Source organism: Castor canadensis, chromosome 1 (assembly GCF_047511655.1).
Source record: "Castor canadensis chromosome 1, mCasCan1.hap1v2, whole genome shotgun sequence".
NCBI lineage: Eukaryota > Metazoa > Chordata > Mammalia > Rodentia > Castoridae > Castor > Castor canadensis.
Window position 1 is genome coordinate 137659970 of NC_133386.1, and position 16735 is coordinate 137676704.

The 16735-nt window shown below is 40.7% G+C and overlaps 1 protein-coding gene across 1 annotated transcript in view; it reads left to right on the forward strand.

Annotated features, from left to right (window-relative positions):
* P4ha3 (prolyl 4-hydroxylase subunit alpha 3) overlaps positions 1 to 16735 on the forward strand; it is a 65699-nt gene that overhangs the window by 4741 nt on the left and 44223 nt on the right. Inside the window, exons 2-4 of the mRNA XM_074083285.1 lie at positions 10226 to 10368; positions 10845 to 11068; positions 15498 to 15647. Coding sequence (XP_073939386.1) covers positions 10226 to 10368; positions 10845 to 11068; positions 15498 to 15647 — 517 coding nt within the window. The remainder of the gene's footprint in view (positions 1 to 10225; positions 10369 to 10844; positions 11069 to 15497; positions 15648 to 16735) is intronic.

Sequence of the window (16735 nt, forward strand, 5' to 3'; positions counted from 1 at the left end):
CGCTCAACCTCAATTGTTCCTGGACACTTATTCTTTAAGCTGGCCTCAGCCCAAGTCTCCACTTGTATGTTTTTTCGTCTAGCACTGGAATATCTTTCACTAAGTAATTCCATATGGAGTCAAAACAAGAAATAATGGGCAGTAAAAAGATCCCACACCCTAGAGGTTCTTAGTTTCAAAACCCTGGAGCAGCTCACAAACACTCCTGTCTTTGGGATCAGAGACATTCTGAGACTTGACAGGCTTCCCATGTCCTGCCTGGGTTACCCAGGCCCAGATTCCTGTTCCTGAGTTTATGTTGAATTGAACATTCAGCTCCCTGAAAGCTGCGAGGCAAGTCATCTTCTATTTCAGGCTTCCTTTCCTAGTTGAGAGCCCCACTCTTTGGAAATCTTCAGTTCAGACTCTGCATCAAGGGGTAAAACCCCCTCCCTGCCCCTCACCATGCCCTCTGTTCTTCTCTTTCATACCAATCCACTTGCAGAAGCCCCCCCCCCACTCTTCCCCCAAAGACTGTCAGAGTCTCGTGTTCTTGCACACACTATTTTTCTTTTACTTCCATTGTTGTTATTATATTGTCTTTCAATTTAATTTTTAGATAAGGAGGGAAAACTTAGAGGACAGGATTTGCACTCTTCAAGTTCACTTTTCAACATGACCAATAAATGTCAATAATAAAAATTCCAGCAGTGTGTTAGAAATGGAATAACCAGCCAGGTGCCGGTGGCTCACGCCTGTAATCCCAACTACTCAGGAGGCAGAGATCAGGAGGATCCTGGTTCGAAGCCAGCCCAGGCAAATAGTTCTCAAGACCATATCTTGAAAAAAGCCTTCACAAACACCCACACACAAAATAGGGCTGGTGGAGTGGCTCAAGATGAAGGCCCTGAGTTCAAGCCCTAGTACCAAAAAAAAACAAAATTAAGAAAAACGAAAGAAATGAAATAACCACAGTATACCAAGAGAAGAGACATCTTTTGCCTAGGTGAACACTCTTATAGGATATCCAAGGAAGAGAGAAATTAAAGATGACAATTTCGGATCCCATCATTTCTGGCCCTTTTCTGTGAGTGTTGTTGAGCTGGAAAATTAGAAACCAGCTAGACAACCCAGCTCTTTATGTTCTGTTACAATCATCACCAGTTTCTGTACTGTTGACTCGAATCCATCCTATTCCCTGTCCCATCATCACTGTTGTGATTCAAATTCTCTTGTCTCTTGCTGAGTTTTGAAGTGCCCTCCTCCCTCATCTTTCTGTTTCCAGTTCCTTCTACTTCTGATCCTCCTCTCCACCCTCTCACTTGTTAACAAGTCTTAGCAACTCCACTCTCACTTAAAACCTTCCCTGACCTGCTCTAACCAAATTAACCACGCCTTACTCTCCTTAAGTCTTGTTCTTAAGTCTAGCATTGCAATCGTATGTAATTATGGTGTCTCTTTTTTTTTTTTTTTCATTTTTCTTTTATTATTCATATGTGCATACAAGGCTTGGTTTATTTCTCCCCCCTGCCCCCACCCCCTCCCTTACCACCCACTCCACCCCCTCCTGCTCCCCCACTCAATACCCAGCAGAAACTATTTTGCCCTTATCTCTAATTTTGTTGTAGAGAGAGTATAAGCAATAATAGGAAGGAACAAGGGGTTTTGCTGGTTGAGATAAGGATAGCTATACAGGGCATTGACTCACATTGATTTCCTGTGTGTGGGTGTTACCTTCTAGGTTAATTCTTTTTGATCTAACCTTTTCTCTAGTTCCTGGCCCCCTTTTCCTATTGGCCTCAGTTGCTTTAAGGTATCTGCTTTAGTTTCTCTGCATTAAGGGCAACAAATGCTAGCTAGTTTTTTAGGTGTCTTACCTATCCTCACCCCTCCCTTGTGTGCTCTCGCTTTTATCATGTGCTCATAGTCCAATCCCCTTGTTGTGTTTGCCCTTGATCTAATGTCCACATATGAGGGAGAACATACGATTTTTGGTCTTTTGAGCCAGGCTAACCTCACTCAGAATGATGTTCTCCAATTCCATCCATTTACCAGCGAATGATAACATTTCGTTCTTCTTCATGGCTGCATAGAATTCCATTGTGTATAGATACCACATTTTCTTAATCCATTCGTCAGTGCTGGGGCATCTTGGCTGTTTCCATAACTTGGCTATTGTGAATAGTGCCGCAATAAACATGGATGTGCAGGTGCCTCTGGAGTAACAGTCTTTTGGGTATATCCCCAAGAGTGGTATTGCTGGATCAAATGGTAGATCGATGTCCAGCTTTTTAAGTAGCCTCCAAATTTTTTTCCAGAGTGGTTGTACTAGTCTACATTCCCACCAACAGTGTAAGAGGGTTCCTTTTTCCCCGCATCCTCGCCAACACCTGTTGTTGGTGGTGTTGCTGATGATGGCTATTCTAACAGGGGTGAGGTGGAATCTTAGTGTGGTTTTAATTTGCATTTCCTTTATTGCTAGAGATGGTGAGCATTTTTTCATGTGTTTTCTGGCCATTTGAATTTCTTCTTTTGAGAAAGTTCTGTTTAGTTCACGTGCCCATTTCTTTATTGGTTCATTAGTTTTGGGAGAATTTAGTTTTTTAAGTTCCCTGTATATTCTGGTTATCAGTCCTTTGTCTGATGTATAATTGGCAAATATTTTCTCCCACTCTGTGGGTGTTCTCTTCAGTTTAGAGACCATTTCTTTTGATGAACAGAAGCTTTTTAGTTTTATGAGGTCCCATTTATCTATGCTATCTCTTAGTTGCTGTGCTGCTGGGGTTTCATTGAGAAAGTTCTTACCTATACCTACTAACTCCAGAGTATTTCCTACTCTTTCTTGTATCAACTTAAGAGTTTGGGGTCTGATATTAAGATCCTTGATCCATTTTGAGTTAATCTTGGTATAGGGTGATATACATGGATCTAGTTTCAGTTTTTTGCAGACTGCTAACCAGTTTTCCCAGCAGTTTTTGTTGAAGAGGCTGCTATTTCTCCATCGTATATTTTTAGCTCCTTTGTCAAAGATAAGTTGCTTATAGTTGTGTGGCTTCATATCTGGATCCTCTATTCTGTTCCACTGGTCTTCATGTCTGTTTTTGTGCCAGTACCATGCTGTTTTTATTATTATTGCTTTGTAATATAGTTTGAAGTCAGGTATTGTGATACCTCCTGCATTGTTCTTTTGACTGAGTATTGCCTTGGCTATTCGTGGCCTCTTGTGTTTCCATATAAATTTAACAGTAGATTTTTCAATCTCTTTGATGAATGTCATTGGAATTTTGATGGGAATTGCATTAAACATGTAGATTACTTTTGGGAGTATAGACATTTTTACTATGTTGATTCTACCAATCCATGAGCATGGGAGATCTCTCCACTTTCTATAGTCTTCCTCAATCTCTTTCTTCAGAAGTGTATAGTTTTCCTTGTAGAGGTCTTTCACATCTTTTGTTAGGTTTATACCTAGGTATTTGATTTTTTTTGAGGCTATTGTAAATGGAATTGTTTTCATACATTCTTTTTCCGTTTGCTCATTGTTAGTGTATAGAAATGCTACTGATTTTTCTATGTTGATTTTATATCCTGCTACCTTGCTATAGCTATTGATGATGTCTAGAAGCTTCTGAGTAGAGTTTTTTGGGTCTTTAAGGTATAGGATCATGTCGTCTGCAAATAGGGATATTTTGACAGTTTCTTTACCTATTTGTATTCCTTTTATTCCTTCTTCCTGCCTAATTGCTCTGGCTAGGAATTCCAGTACTATGTTGAATAGGAGTGGAGATAGTGGGCATCCTTGTCTGGTTCCTGATTTTAGAGGGAATGGTTTTAATTTTTCTCCGTTAAGTATAATGCTGGCTGTAGGTTTGTCATATATAGCTTTTATAATGTTGAGGAACTTTCCTTCTATTCCTAGTTTTCTTAGAGCTTTTATCATGAAATGATGTTGGATCTTATCAAAGGCTTTTTCTGCATCTATTGAGATGATCAAGTGGTTTTTGTCCTTGCTTCTGTTAATGTGGTTTATTACGTTTATTGATTTTCGTATGTTGAACCACCCCTGCATCCCTGGGATGAAGCCTACCTGGTCGTGGTGAATAATCTTTTTGATGTGTTGCTGAATTCGATTTGCCATTATTTTGTTGAGGATTTTTGCATCAATGTTCATTAAGGAGATTGGCCTATAGTTCTCCTTTTTGGAGGTGTCTTTGCCTGGTTTTGGGATAAGTGTAATAGTGGCTTCATAAAATGTGTTTGGCAGTTTTCCTTCCCTTTCTATTTCATGGAACAGTTTAAGGAGGGTTGGTATCAGTTCTTCTTTAAAGGTCTGATAGAATTCAGCAGAGAATCCATCAGGTCCTGGACTTTTCTTTTTGGGGAGACTCTTGATTGCTGCTTCAATTTCATTTTGTGTTATAGGTCTATTCAGGTGATTAATTTCCTCTTGGTTCAGTTTTGGATGTTCATATGTATCTAGAAATCTGTCCATTTCTTTTAGATTTTCAAATTTATTTGAATATAGGTTCTCAAAGTAGTCTCTGATGATTTCCTGGACTTCCATGGTGTTTGTTGTTATCTCCCCTTTTGCATTCCTGATTCTACTAATTTGGGTTTTTTCTCTCCTCATTTTAGTCAGGTTTGCCAGGGGTCTATCGATCTTGTTTATTTTTTCAAAGAACCAACTTTTTGTTTCATTAATTCTTTGTATGGTTTTTTTGGTTTCTATTTTGTTGATTTCAGCTCTTATTTTTATTATTTCTCTCCTTCTATTTGTTTTGGGATTTGCTTGTTCTTGTTTTTCTAGGAGTTTGAGATGTATCATTAGGTCATTGATTTGGGATCTTTCAATCTTTTTAATATATGCACTCATGGCTATAAACTTTCCTCTCAAGACTGCCTTAGCTGTGTCCCATAGGTTCTGGTAGGTTGTGTTTTCATTTTCATTGACTTCTAGGAACTTTTTAATTTCCTCTTTTATTGCATCGATGATCCATTCTTCATTAAGTAATGAGTTATTTAGTTTCCAGCTGTTTGCATGTTTTTTGTCTTTACTTTTGTTGTTGAGTTCTACTTTTACTGCATTGTGGTCAGATAGTATGCATGGTATTATTTCTATTTTCTTATATTTGCTGAGGCTTGCTTTGTGCCCTAGGATATGATCTATTTTGGAGAAGGTTCCATGGGCTGCTGAGAAGAATGTATATTGTGTAGAGGTTGGATGAAATGTTCTGTAGACATCTACTAGGTCCACTTGATCTATTGCATATTTTAGATCTTGGATTTCTTTATTGAGTTTTTGTTTGGATCACCTATCTATTGATGATAATGGAGTGTTAAAGTCTCCCACAACCACTGTGTTGGCGTTTATATATGCTTTTAGGTCTTTCAGGGTATGTTTGATGAAATTGGGTGCATTGACATTGGGTGCGTACAGATTGATGATTATTATTTCCTTTTCGTCTATTTCCCCTTTTATTAGTATGGAATGTCCTTCTTTATCTCGTTTGATCAATGTAGGTTTGAAGTCTACTTTGTCAGAGATAAGTATTGCTACTCCTGCTTGTTTTCGGGGGCCATTGGCTTGGTAAATCTTCTTCCAGCCTTTCATCCTAAGCATATGCTTATTTCTGTCAGTGAGATGAGTCTCCTGTAAGCAACAAATTGTTGGATCTTCTTTTTTAATCCATTTTGTCAAACGGTGTCTTTTGATGGGTGAATTAAGTCCATTAACATTAAGTGTTAGTACTGATAGGTATGTGGTGATTCCTGCCATTTAGTTATCTTAGTTGTTTGAAGGTTTGATTGTGTGTACCTAACTTGATGTTACTCTCTACTGTCTTGCTTTTTCTTATCCTGTGGTTTGGTGCTGCCTGCCTTTTCATGGTTAAGTTGGGTGTCACTTTCTGTGTGCAGGATCCCTTGCAGAATCTTTTGTAATGGTGGCTTTGTGGTCACATATTGTTTTAATTTCTGCTTATCATGGAAGACTTTTATTGCTCCATCTATTTTGAATGATAGCTTTGCTGGGTAGAGTATCCTGGGGTTGAAGTTATTTTCATTCAGTGCCCGGAAGATCTCACCCCATGCTCTTCTTGCTTTTAATGTTTCTGTTGAGAAGTCTGCTGTGATTTTGATGGGTTTACCTTTGTATGTTACTTGTTTTTTCTCTCTTGCAGCCTTCAATATTCTTTCCTTAGTTTCTGAACTTGTTGTTTTAATGATGATATGTCGTGGAGTAGTTCTATTTTGATCTGGTCTGTTTGGTGTCCTGGAGGCCTCTTGCATTTGTATGGGAATATCTTTCTCTAGATTTGGGAAATTTTCCGTTATTATTTTGTTGAATATATTACGCATTCCCTTCGCTTGCACCTCTTCTCCTTCTTCGATGCCCATGATTCTCAAGTTTGGTCTTTTGATGGAGTCAGTGAGTTCTTGCATTTTCTTTTCACAGGTCTTGAGTTGTTTAATTAGTAGTTCTTCAGTTTTTCCTTTAATTACCATTTCATCTTCAAGTTCTGAGATTCTGTCTTCTGTTTGTTCTATTCTGCTGGATTGGCCTTCCGTTTTGTTTTGCAGTTCTGTTTCGTTCTTTTTTCTGAGGTTTTCCATATCCTGGCTGTTTTCTTCTTTATTGTTGTCTATTTTTGTCCTGAGTTCATTTATCCATTTATTCATTGTGTTCTCTCTTTCACTTTGGTGTTTATACAGTGCTTCTATGGTTTCCTTTATTTCTTCTTTTGCTTTTTCAAATTCTCTATTTTTATTGTCTTGGAATTTCTTGAGTGTCTCCTGTACATTTTGTTTGACCCTATCCAGTATCATCTCTATAAAATTCTCATTGAGTACTTGTAGTATGTCTTCTTTTAAATTATTCTTGTGGGCTTCATTGGGTCCTTTGGCATAGTTTATCTTCATTTTGTTGGAGTCTGGCTCTGAGTTTCTGTTCTCTTCATTCCCCTCTGGTTCCTGTACTAATTTTTTGCTGTGGGGAAACTGGTTTCCTTGTTTTTTCTGTCTTCCTGTCATTGTCCTTGGTGTTGTTACTGTCCCTGTACTGTGTGTAATTAAGTATTTTCTAGCTTGTAATAATAACAATGGTAATATTGAGAATGGAAGAGTGAGCTGAGATGGAAAGCAAGAAGTTAAAGAAAAGGGGAAAACAAATATACAGACAAGAGGGAGAAAGCAGATCAAGGTATCAGACAAGAGAGTTCCAAAGGTATAAACAGGGAGTGTTAGTGTACTAATCGACAGTAAGCTGAACAGACAATAGAGTGACAGAGAGAGGATTGAAAATCAAAGATAAAAAATATAAAAAATAAGTATATGAAAGTAATATCTATTTATAAAAATGAATTAAAATAAAATGGAAAATAGAAAATTAAAAAAAACAAAAAAACCCAAAAAACCAAAAAACTTCCAAGTTTATATGCAATGCAATTTCAGTCTTAATAATTTGGATGTCCGTCTCAATCTCCAGTCCTGGAGTTGGTGCCTCAGATGTTGTTCTGTAGTTGTCTCATCAAAGGGGATGAATAAAGTAGAACAAAACTACACTCACACACACACAGAAGAAAAAAAAAAAAAAGCCCCACCAAGTGTCCCCAGTTCAAATGCAATACAGTTTCAGTAAGTTTTTCGGCTTGCAGGTGTAATTCAGTTGTTCTCTCATGAAAGGTAGGGAGAAAAAGAAAAAAAAGCGTCTGGAGGCAGTTCTGAGAGTGGTATCTGCAACTGTGGCTTGCCTGCCTGCTGCTCTCAGCCTGTAGCTGGCGGCGTTATTTATGCAGATCTCTGGGGTGAGCTTAGCACTCACCTGGTCCCACAGGCTTTGTTTGCTCAGAGTTCTCCTGTGCGGGGGAGGGGGGCCTCTGCTACAGGCTTTTCCCTTTCCAAGCACTGGGAAAGGCGACACTGCCCCGCGTTGTCAGGCCTGCGTGTTTATTTACAGTTCACGTGGGAAGTGGGTCTTCCCTCCTCTCACAAGCGTCCCCGCTCCTGGTTGCTGGGCGCCCCCGCTCCCACCAGAGCCTCTCCGGCCCGCCCGGCTCGTTTCTTTACAGTCCCGGGAAGGGTTCCCTTCCCCCAATCTTCAGCGCTCAGGGCGCCCCACCCTCTTTCCAGCGTCTTAACTGTTCTTATTGCTTAGTACTCAGTTTCTCTTTTTTTCCCGGGTGGAGGTCAGTCTGTCCAGGGGGCTATGCTGCTCTGGCCCAGGCTTGTCTGTGGGGGAACCGCGGTACCGCGAAGCTCACCTGGTCCGCGTCTTCCCGAGCCGTATGGGCGCCGGCCACTGGCGGCCCGGGGGCCTCCTCGGTTCTCCGTTTAATGTGAAGTGGAGATTCTCTGCGCCGGCTGGAGATGTGGAGTGGTCAAAGTTATGCCTTTTCTCGGTGATTATGCCTGCAAAGTGTGTCTCCAGCGTCTCTCCAAGATTTCACTATAGGAGGGTCGCTTTCTGCTTCCTACCTCTAGCCGCCATCTTGGAATCAGGTCGAAACTCTCTTCTGCACCAAGCCAACTCCTACCGGCCTCCGCCCCACTGGTAGCCCCTTCCCCTCGTGTGGAGGTGGGGCAGAAGGACAATGGGGACGCTGGGCTCACTTTCCGCCCCCACGCTGCCCGGGGAAACCTGTTTTCACAACTGTTGGCTGTGAACCAGTCATGGCTCCACCCCTCCTCTGGGGCATTAGTAAGAGTTTTTGTTATCCAGGTTAGAGCAGCTGGTGATCTGCCTGTCTCGAGCGTTTTGTGCCGGGCTGTGCCTCCGGGTCCACTACCAAACGCCGATGGAGTGCATTGCTGCATCCACAGAAGAAAATACAACTGAAAGCCTACCCTCGCCACTCCAGGCCTCAGAGTCATGGTGTCTCTTTTACCCAGTGAACTGAGTCCTTGAGACCAAGGTCATGTCTTGTTCAAAATTTTGTCCCTACCTCCTGAAGGAATGTATTCGTTCTTTTCTCATAGAACTGAGGTACAGAGTAAGGAGAAATGTAGTTACTTTTCTGTCCATGAACTCTTTGTGCATTGGATGCCATCTTGCCTTTGTATCCCCAGTAGCCAGCATGAGTCAGACATCCAGGAAGTAGCCAGCATAGATTAACTCATTGGATGAATATATATATGTCAGACCTCTGTGTCATTGTACACTTTGATCCCTATTGGCTCAGAAAACACTCTTTCTCCCTTCTTCTATATCCATGGAAAACATGGCAGAATCAGTCCAGAAGACAAGCTTCAGACTCAGGCAAACTTGGGTTAATCCTAGTTTTGCTATTTACTAACAGTATGTGTGGCCTTGTTTCCTCTGTAAAATTAGCAAAATAAAATCTACTAAGGATTAGGTGACTTGCCTGCAAAGTACCATATGTGTTCAATTCTCTGGCAGCATACATCATAATTATTATAATTTATTCAACAATGGTTTGGGATTTCTACCAGATACTAAGCACAGGGTAGAGAGTGATGAGAGAAGGAGTTCTTGTTTGTAAGCTCTTTAAGTTGGACCCTGTCTTGCTGTTGTATCTCTTACATCTAGCATGGTGCTTGCCTGACATTTAGAATTGACTGGTATAGAGACTCATTTAACAAGCAAATGAATGGACCTACTTTTTTGTTTTATTTGTAGCTTTTATATTTTTTGTGCTTGCTTGACTTTTTTCATTAAACAATTACATGAGTCTTACGAAGTTCAGCACTTCAATTTTAGCGATTTTTTGTTGTTGTTATTGTTGTACTGGGGCTTGAACTCAGGGCCTACACCTTGAGCCACTCTACCAGCCCTTTTGTGTTAGGTATTTTTCAAGATAGGGTCTTATGAACTATTTGTCCAGGCTGGCTTCGAATGTGATCCTCCTGATCTCCGCCTCCTAAGTAGCTAGGATTATAGACGTGAGCCACTGGTGCCTGGCTTCATTTTTTTTTTTTTTTTTTTAAGAAATAGGGTCTCGGGCTTGCAGGTGTGGCTCAAGTGGTAAAATGCACCTAGCAAGCAAGAGGCCTTGAGTTCAAATCCCAGTACTGAGATAAAAAGAAGAAATATATTCTCACTATGTTACCCAGGCTGGTCTCAAATTCCTGAGCTCAGGTGAATCTTGGCTTTACTAGTAGCTGGTACTACAGACATGTACCACCATGCCCAGCTCTAGTTTTAGCTGCTTTTTAATGTATGCACACCATGCCAGCCTTCCCTTGGTGTAACGGTTATATCAGGAAGTAAGGTCATGCTCCTCTCTTTCAGATTCTATGACAAAGTACTTTCTTTGCATGAGGATTCAACAGCCCCTGTGGTCAACCCTCTGCTTGCCTTTACTCTCATCAAACGTCTGCAGTCTGACTGGAAGAATGTGGTACATAGTCTGGAGGCCAGTGAGAACATCCGAGGTAAGGAGGAGGAGAGCTGGAGCGTCTCTCCACCCAGTGATAAGAGAGAGATTGCGATGGGATATGATGAAGGGCAACAGAGTGGATAGGTATTCCTTAATCTCTTTAGCTCTTGTGAATCCAAAGAATTAGGTCTTCTTGCTAATAGGTTTATATGATTAGAGATTAGAGGACACCTTCATATTCACTGTTTCTTTTGACTCCCACTACAGAGCTCGGGGTATAGCCCAAGTGGTACACTTGCCTACCATGTGCGAGGCCCTGGGCTCCATCCCCAGCACTGAACAAAAATCCCCACTACAATCCTGTGAAGAAGTACTTGACATATCCACCGATTTGTGCGGATTATTGTCTTAAGCATCCGCTCTGTGCCAGGAACTAAAACATCATCTCACTGCATGTTTGAACAGGTGGTCATGCCCTGCGTCTGTCAAATGCTCACCACCTGGTTTTTAATGTATTTCCTACCTTCGCAGCTCTGAAGGATGGTTATGAGAAGGTGGAGCAAGATCTCCCAGCCTTCGAGGACCTTGAGGGAGCAGCACGGGCCCTGATGCGGCTGCAGGACGTGTACATGCTCAATGTAAAGGGCCTGGCCCGGGGTGTCTTCCAGAGAGTTACTGGCTCCGCTGTCACTGACCTGTACAGTCCCCGGCGGCTTTTCTCTCTCACGGCCGATGACTGCTTCCAAGTAGGCAAGGTAACCAGTTGCTTGGCTCTGGTTTCTTGGGAATGAAATAATGCTGTCCCAATTGCTTTCATGTATTTCTCACACTGACAGGAAACTTGGAAATTTGATATTATTCCCATTTTCAGAGGAAGAAACCAAGGGTGCAAAGAGGGTAGATACTAACAGTACACAGTTTTAAGTGACAGAACTCAGTTTTGAACCTGGTCTTTGAACTCTAAATCCCATGCTCTTCCATGCAAAAGTGAAGTGATCAGATACTTAGGATTCTCTTGAGAATGAAAGGGTGTTATTAATTGTGCCAGGAAAACAGACATAAACTAGGCAAAATGATCCTTTGGTCACCCTAACGATAGCCCCTGCCACTGGGTGGACAGGGAAAGCAGGGGGAAGGGTGAGGGTAAGAGATGGTGATGCCAAGTTTTGATCATGGAAAATCAGCCTGCTGAGACCTTCTGGAATCTCTTGTTATCTTTTGTAAGTATTTAGAAATACCACATTAAATTGGTGTCAAAATACTGAGGCCATTCACTTCAATATCACATGTGATATATTTAACTGGTCTTTGATCATCCTGAGATCATTTTAAAATATACACGTTGCCAGCCTGGGCCTGAAGACACAATGGAGTAAATATCTTATAACTGCTAAGATGCATGGCACAGGAAAGTTAGCTTTTCCTGGCCTCTGCAGTATCCATTAGCAGATCTGAGAGTGGCCTCATGGGCCCTAGTTCCAAGTATTGGAGATAATGCTTCCAAATTAATACAGAGTGCGTTCCTTTGAGTTTCTCTGCATACTGTTTTTTCTTTCTGATGTCCTGAGTGGAATCAACCTCATTGTCATGCTCATCACTAATTTATATTTAAGCTGGTTAAAAATTGGGTGTGGGGCACCCATATATGCTTCATTTGCAAGGCCTTTCTGAAACTAAAACCACATGTTGAAAACTTAGTAAATCAACTTCCTGAGAATCTTGATGGCAATCTTTGTTTCTGTATTTCTCTACTTATTTTGAAAAATAGAACATTTCAAAATAACAAAAGTACATAAAATAATATAACAAGCAATTATATCTGTAGTTAAAGTGAAAATATATTCAAATTAGGCTCTAATTTTTCCTTCTCACCACTCACTACCCTCCCCCTATCCAGGTAACCATTGTCCTGAACCATATAGTGTATGAGATTTTGAGTTTTGCTTCTTTTACTCTGAATGTTATGTCATAAAGTTCATCTACTTTGTTGCACTTATTAATAGTTCACTCCTTTTTATTAATGAATAGTATTCTATTATCTGAATATATCACAAACTTTTTATATACATGTGATTTATTTATTTTATTTATTTTTTATTATTGTTATACTGGGGGTACATTGTGACTTTACAAAAGTTCTTACAATATATCATAGTTGTATTCACTCCCTCCATCATTTTCCTTTATCTTCTCTCCCCCATTCCTGGAATAGTTTCACCATGTCTCATTTTTTCATTTTCATACATGAGTACGTAATATTTCCATCATATTCACCCAACCACACACTTTTCTTATATCCTCCCCTTTCCCACTGGGGTCAACCACCAAGGCAGGAACTGATTTACCTTCTTGTTCGCTGTTATGGAAAAAAGACATTTTTGTTTGTTTAAGATAGCTATACAGGGAGTTTCACTGTGACATTTCCATGTATATATGTATTATAACTTCTTTTTTTTTTCTCCTTTATACCTTAGTCCCCTTCTTATGGTGACTTCAATAGGTTTAAAAATTCTATATTCATTCTTGTATAGAAAGTACATCAACCATATTCACCTTCTTAACTTCCTTCTTTACCCTCCCTTTCCTGTTAGTGACATCCCCTTAGTGTGACCTATTTTTCATAAAATTGCTTGTATTTGTATTGTCTGTCTCCCACATATGAGAGAAAACATGGTGCCTTTGGCTTTCTGAGCCCTGCTAACTTCACCTAAGATGATGTTCTCCAGTTCCATCCATTTACCTACAAACAACAAAAGTTCAATCTCTTTATGGCCAAATAAAATTCCATTGTGTATAAATACTACATTTTCTTAATCCATTTGTCGGTAGTGGGGTATCTTGGCTGTTTCCATAGCTTGGCTATTGGAATATGTGCAATAAACATGGGTGTACCACAAAATTTTTAATCCACTCTCCTTTTGATATATACTTAGACTATTTCCAATCTGAGCTTCTGTATATAAGGCTGCTATTAACATTCTTAAATATGTCTGGTGACAATTCTCTTTGATGAATACCTGAGAGTGAGATTGCAGGTCAAAGAATAAACTCAGTTATTAGCAGATAGTCAAATTTGTTTCATATGTGCTTCCCCCATCTCTTCCTTCAGGATTCTTTTACCCTTCTTTTTTTTTTTTTTTTTTTTGAGGGAAGAAGTGGTACTGGGGTTTGAACTCAGGGCCTTATGCATGCGAGGTAAGCACTCTACCACTTGAGCCACTCCACCAGCTCATGTGTTCTTTTAAAGTAAACCATCCTTTGTATCTTCTGAAGTTGCGGATTGTCTAGTTGTACTACTGTCCAGTTCTGTCTGTTGACTCTTACTCATGATGGATTGTTTCCTAACATCCTTTGTCATGTTTGAGTCGGGGCTTATTTTCTGCAGGATACTTTTCCCCCTGAGAGAATCTCTGTGTCCAGAACTATGGGGATATCCCCCTAGAGAGTTCAAGATTTTCTTCTTCCAGGAACTCTGGTGCTATCACTGGCCTTAGCTCCATTTTTATATGATTTATTGGCTTGGAAGTCCTTGATTATATGCATATCACAAATTTAAAACCTAAAAATCACATGGGGCAATGGCATTAATTGTGAATATTCTAAGGAGACATTTTATTTCTCTACACAGAAACAAACCAACTTCCTTGTCTCCTTAACCAGTACATAATTTTTTTTTCTGGCCCAACCATTTGCTTAAGGTGTAGTTATTTATGGGATCTGGTTTTATTAGTGTGTCTTAGTTCTAATGCCTAGGTTTTTAGAGTTCTAAGGAAGGCATTATAGCCTAAGATAATTAAACACCAAGGTTACTGAGAATAACACCCACCCCCATCCTACATACCTTAAGCATTTGCTCATAAGGGGATTGCTTAGGTTTTCAGCTAAGTTTTTGTTTCTGGTACCTGGTATTTTCCATTTTTTCTTGAAAACATATAATAAAATGCTCTGTATATTTTCTCCAAGAGGTCTAAATCTTTGTGTCTACCATATTTGTGGAACTTGAAGTGCCTCATGGGAGTACTGAGTAAGTAGGTTAGGGCTATTTAACCAATGGTGAGAGTTGGATATAACTCAGTGGTAATGGCCTTGCTTGCATGGACAAGGTCTTGCTGACTCCCAGCATCACACACACACACACACACACACACACACACACACAAAAGCTAACTCAGCAGGAAAAGTTTCGTCACTTTTTGTTGTCATTCTTCAGCTTAGCCTTTCTCAAATAAGAAATTTGAGGCCCAGAAAGATAAGACAGCAGGTTAATGGCAGACCTGTGATAGGAGTTGCTTCATGATTTAGGCTACAGAGTTCCAGTACCTCTAGACTCTGCTCTGTGTGTGTGAATTAGGTCATTTTGTAAGAGCTGTTCCAACTCAGTGATTTTGTAATTCTGTGCTTTTCCAATGTCGACTTCCAGGAAATTCTGCCCACAGGTCTGGTATTCTCATTAACTGCAAGCTGGTAGGAGACAGGAGCCATGTCTGGTACATGGTGCCACATTGGCCAGAATTCCATTCAATAAGAACAGATCCTGTGATCTCTCCTAGCATTCCCATGTCTGCCTTCATACAGTGTCTAATGCACTGTGTCACAGGGATGGTTTTACTCATGTGCCCTTGCTTGATTCAAGGACAAGAACCACCAGATTCACAATACTCAGCAAATACGGAGTAAATAAGTGAATTTAGTCCATTTCTCACATTGCTGCTAGCAATAGCTTCCTAAAAACACGACGTTCAAAACTATAATTAGCTTAGCCCACATAACCTTTTTATGTTCATTTTCTGTTTTTCTTCACTTTAGATTAGAGTCCTAATGAAGTATGCAAACGTATTCTGCCATTCCCTCATCTTAAAATGCAATTCCTCTCAATCTCTGCTCACTGAAGTCCTTTTCCTTCTTCCAGGAAGGCCCAGCTCAGATGTCACTTCTTCTACGAAGCCTACTGAGATTGCCAAGTCCCCTCCCTCATCTATGCCACCATGGCATACTAGGCCTTTCCCTTCAAGTCTCCAGGCCACTCTGCCAATATTAACCTCTTCAAGTTCACCTCTCTCTCCACTCCCGAATTATAAATTAAAGAGTTCTTGAGTCTCCTCTCTGCTCAGTGCACTGTCTTATGTATAATAGATGCTCAGTAAATTGAAGCGAATGTGAGATTAAAACTTGTGTTCCCTGCAGGTGGCCTATGACATGGGGGATTACTACCACGCTATTCCATGGCTGGAGGAGGCTGCCAGTCTCTTCCGAGGATCTTATGGAGAGTGGAAGACAGAGGATGAGGCAAGTCTAGAAGATGCCTTGGATCACTTGGCCTTTGCCTATTTCCAGGTAAGGGAATAAGGGAAGCGACTGCTTTGCTCACAATAAATGTGATGCTATACTGCTTTATGACTTTCCAAGCATTTTCATGTCTCTTAATTTGTTTCATCTTCCCACTGGCGCAAATGCAGGGAAGTGGCTTATTATTTCCATAGACTGCATGCAAGCAAGCTGAGTCTTCAAACAATTCTTAACTTGTCAGGAAGCTCACAGAACTGGTTTTAGAATCCAGCTCTGTCTGTGAGTCCAGAGCTCTAACCAATGCACCAAGTCCTTTCCAATCATGGTGCCCCATGTAGGAGACAGCCTCTTACCTGTAGCAGCAGCACCTGCGTCACAAATGTTTAATGGGGTCAAAGTAAGTGGCGCTCACTCTGCACTCTCAATACCTTATGACTCTTCCACAAATATTATGCCATGATATTGCCATGGAGGAAGAAGTTAGCTTATCCTCTTCTCTACCACTGAGTCCAGCTGTACTCTGGCCAAGGTTGGGTGCAGAGGTGGAGTCATTGTGCCTTAGTGCCAGCTTCAGGGCCTCCTCAAGTGTCACCTTTCCTTGGCACCTGCCGTGCTTCACAAAGATGTTCATTTCCCTAAATATGGCAGTTGCCATCTTTTTTTTGTATCACTAACCCCATCTTCCACCAGAGTTGTATAAGTTCTCAAGAATAGTCTGGAAAAATTGCCATGGAGCCAGTTCCCTGGAGTTTCCAAAGCTGATAAACCATTGCTGTTTCCTGTGTGGTATTTAGTGGTGCTGGGGATTGAACTAAGGAGTGCCAAGCAAGTGTTCTAGAGCTACATCCCTAACCCCATACATTCCTTTTTCTTTTCCCCTCTTCCTGAGAAAAAGAAGGAGGATGAGGGTGTTTCAAACTCACTTGTAGCTACAAAAACAGATTCATCAGGTCCAGCCAGCAGTCTTTCCATGGACATTTTTGTTGTATGTCTCATGCTCTTCCTAATTCTCCCACTCAGTTGTTACATGTTAAAGTGCAAACAAAATAACTGTGATATAACAAAGAGCAAGAGCGACTGAGTTTCGTAGAGGAAGAAAATGCAGAACTGGTATAGAGAGACTCAGAGAAGGTGCA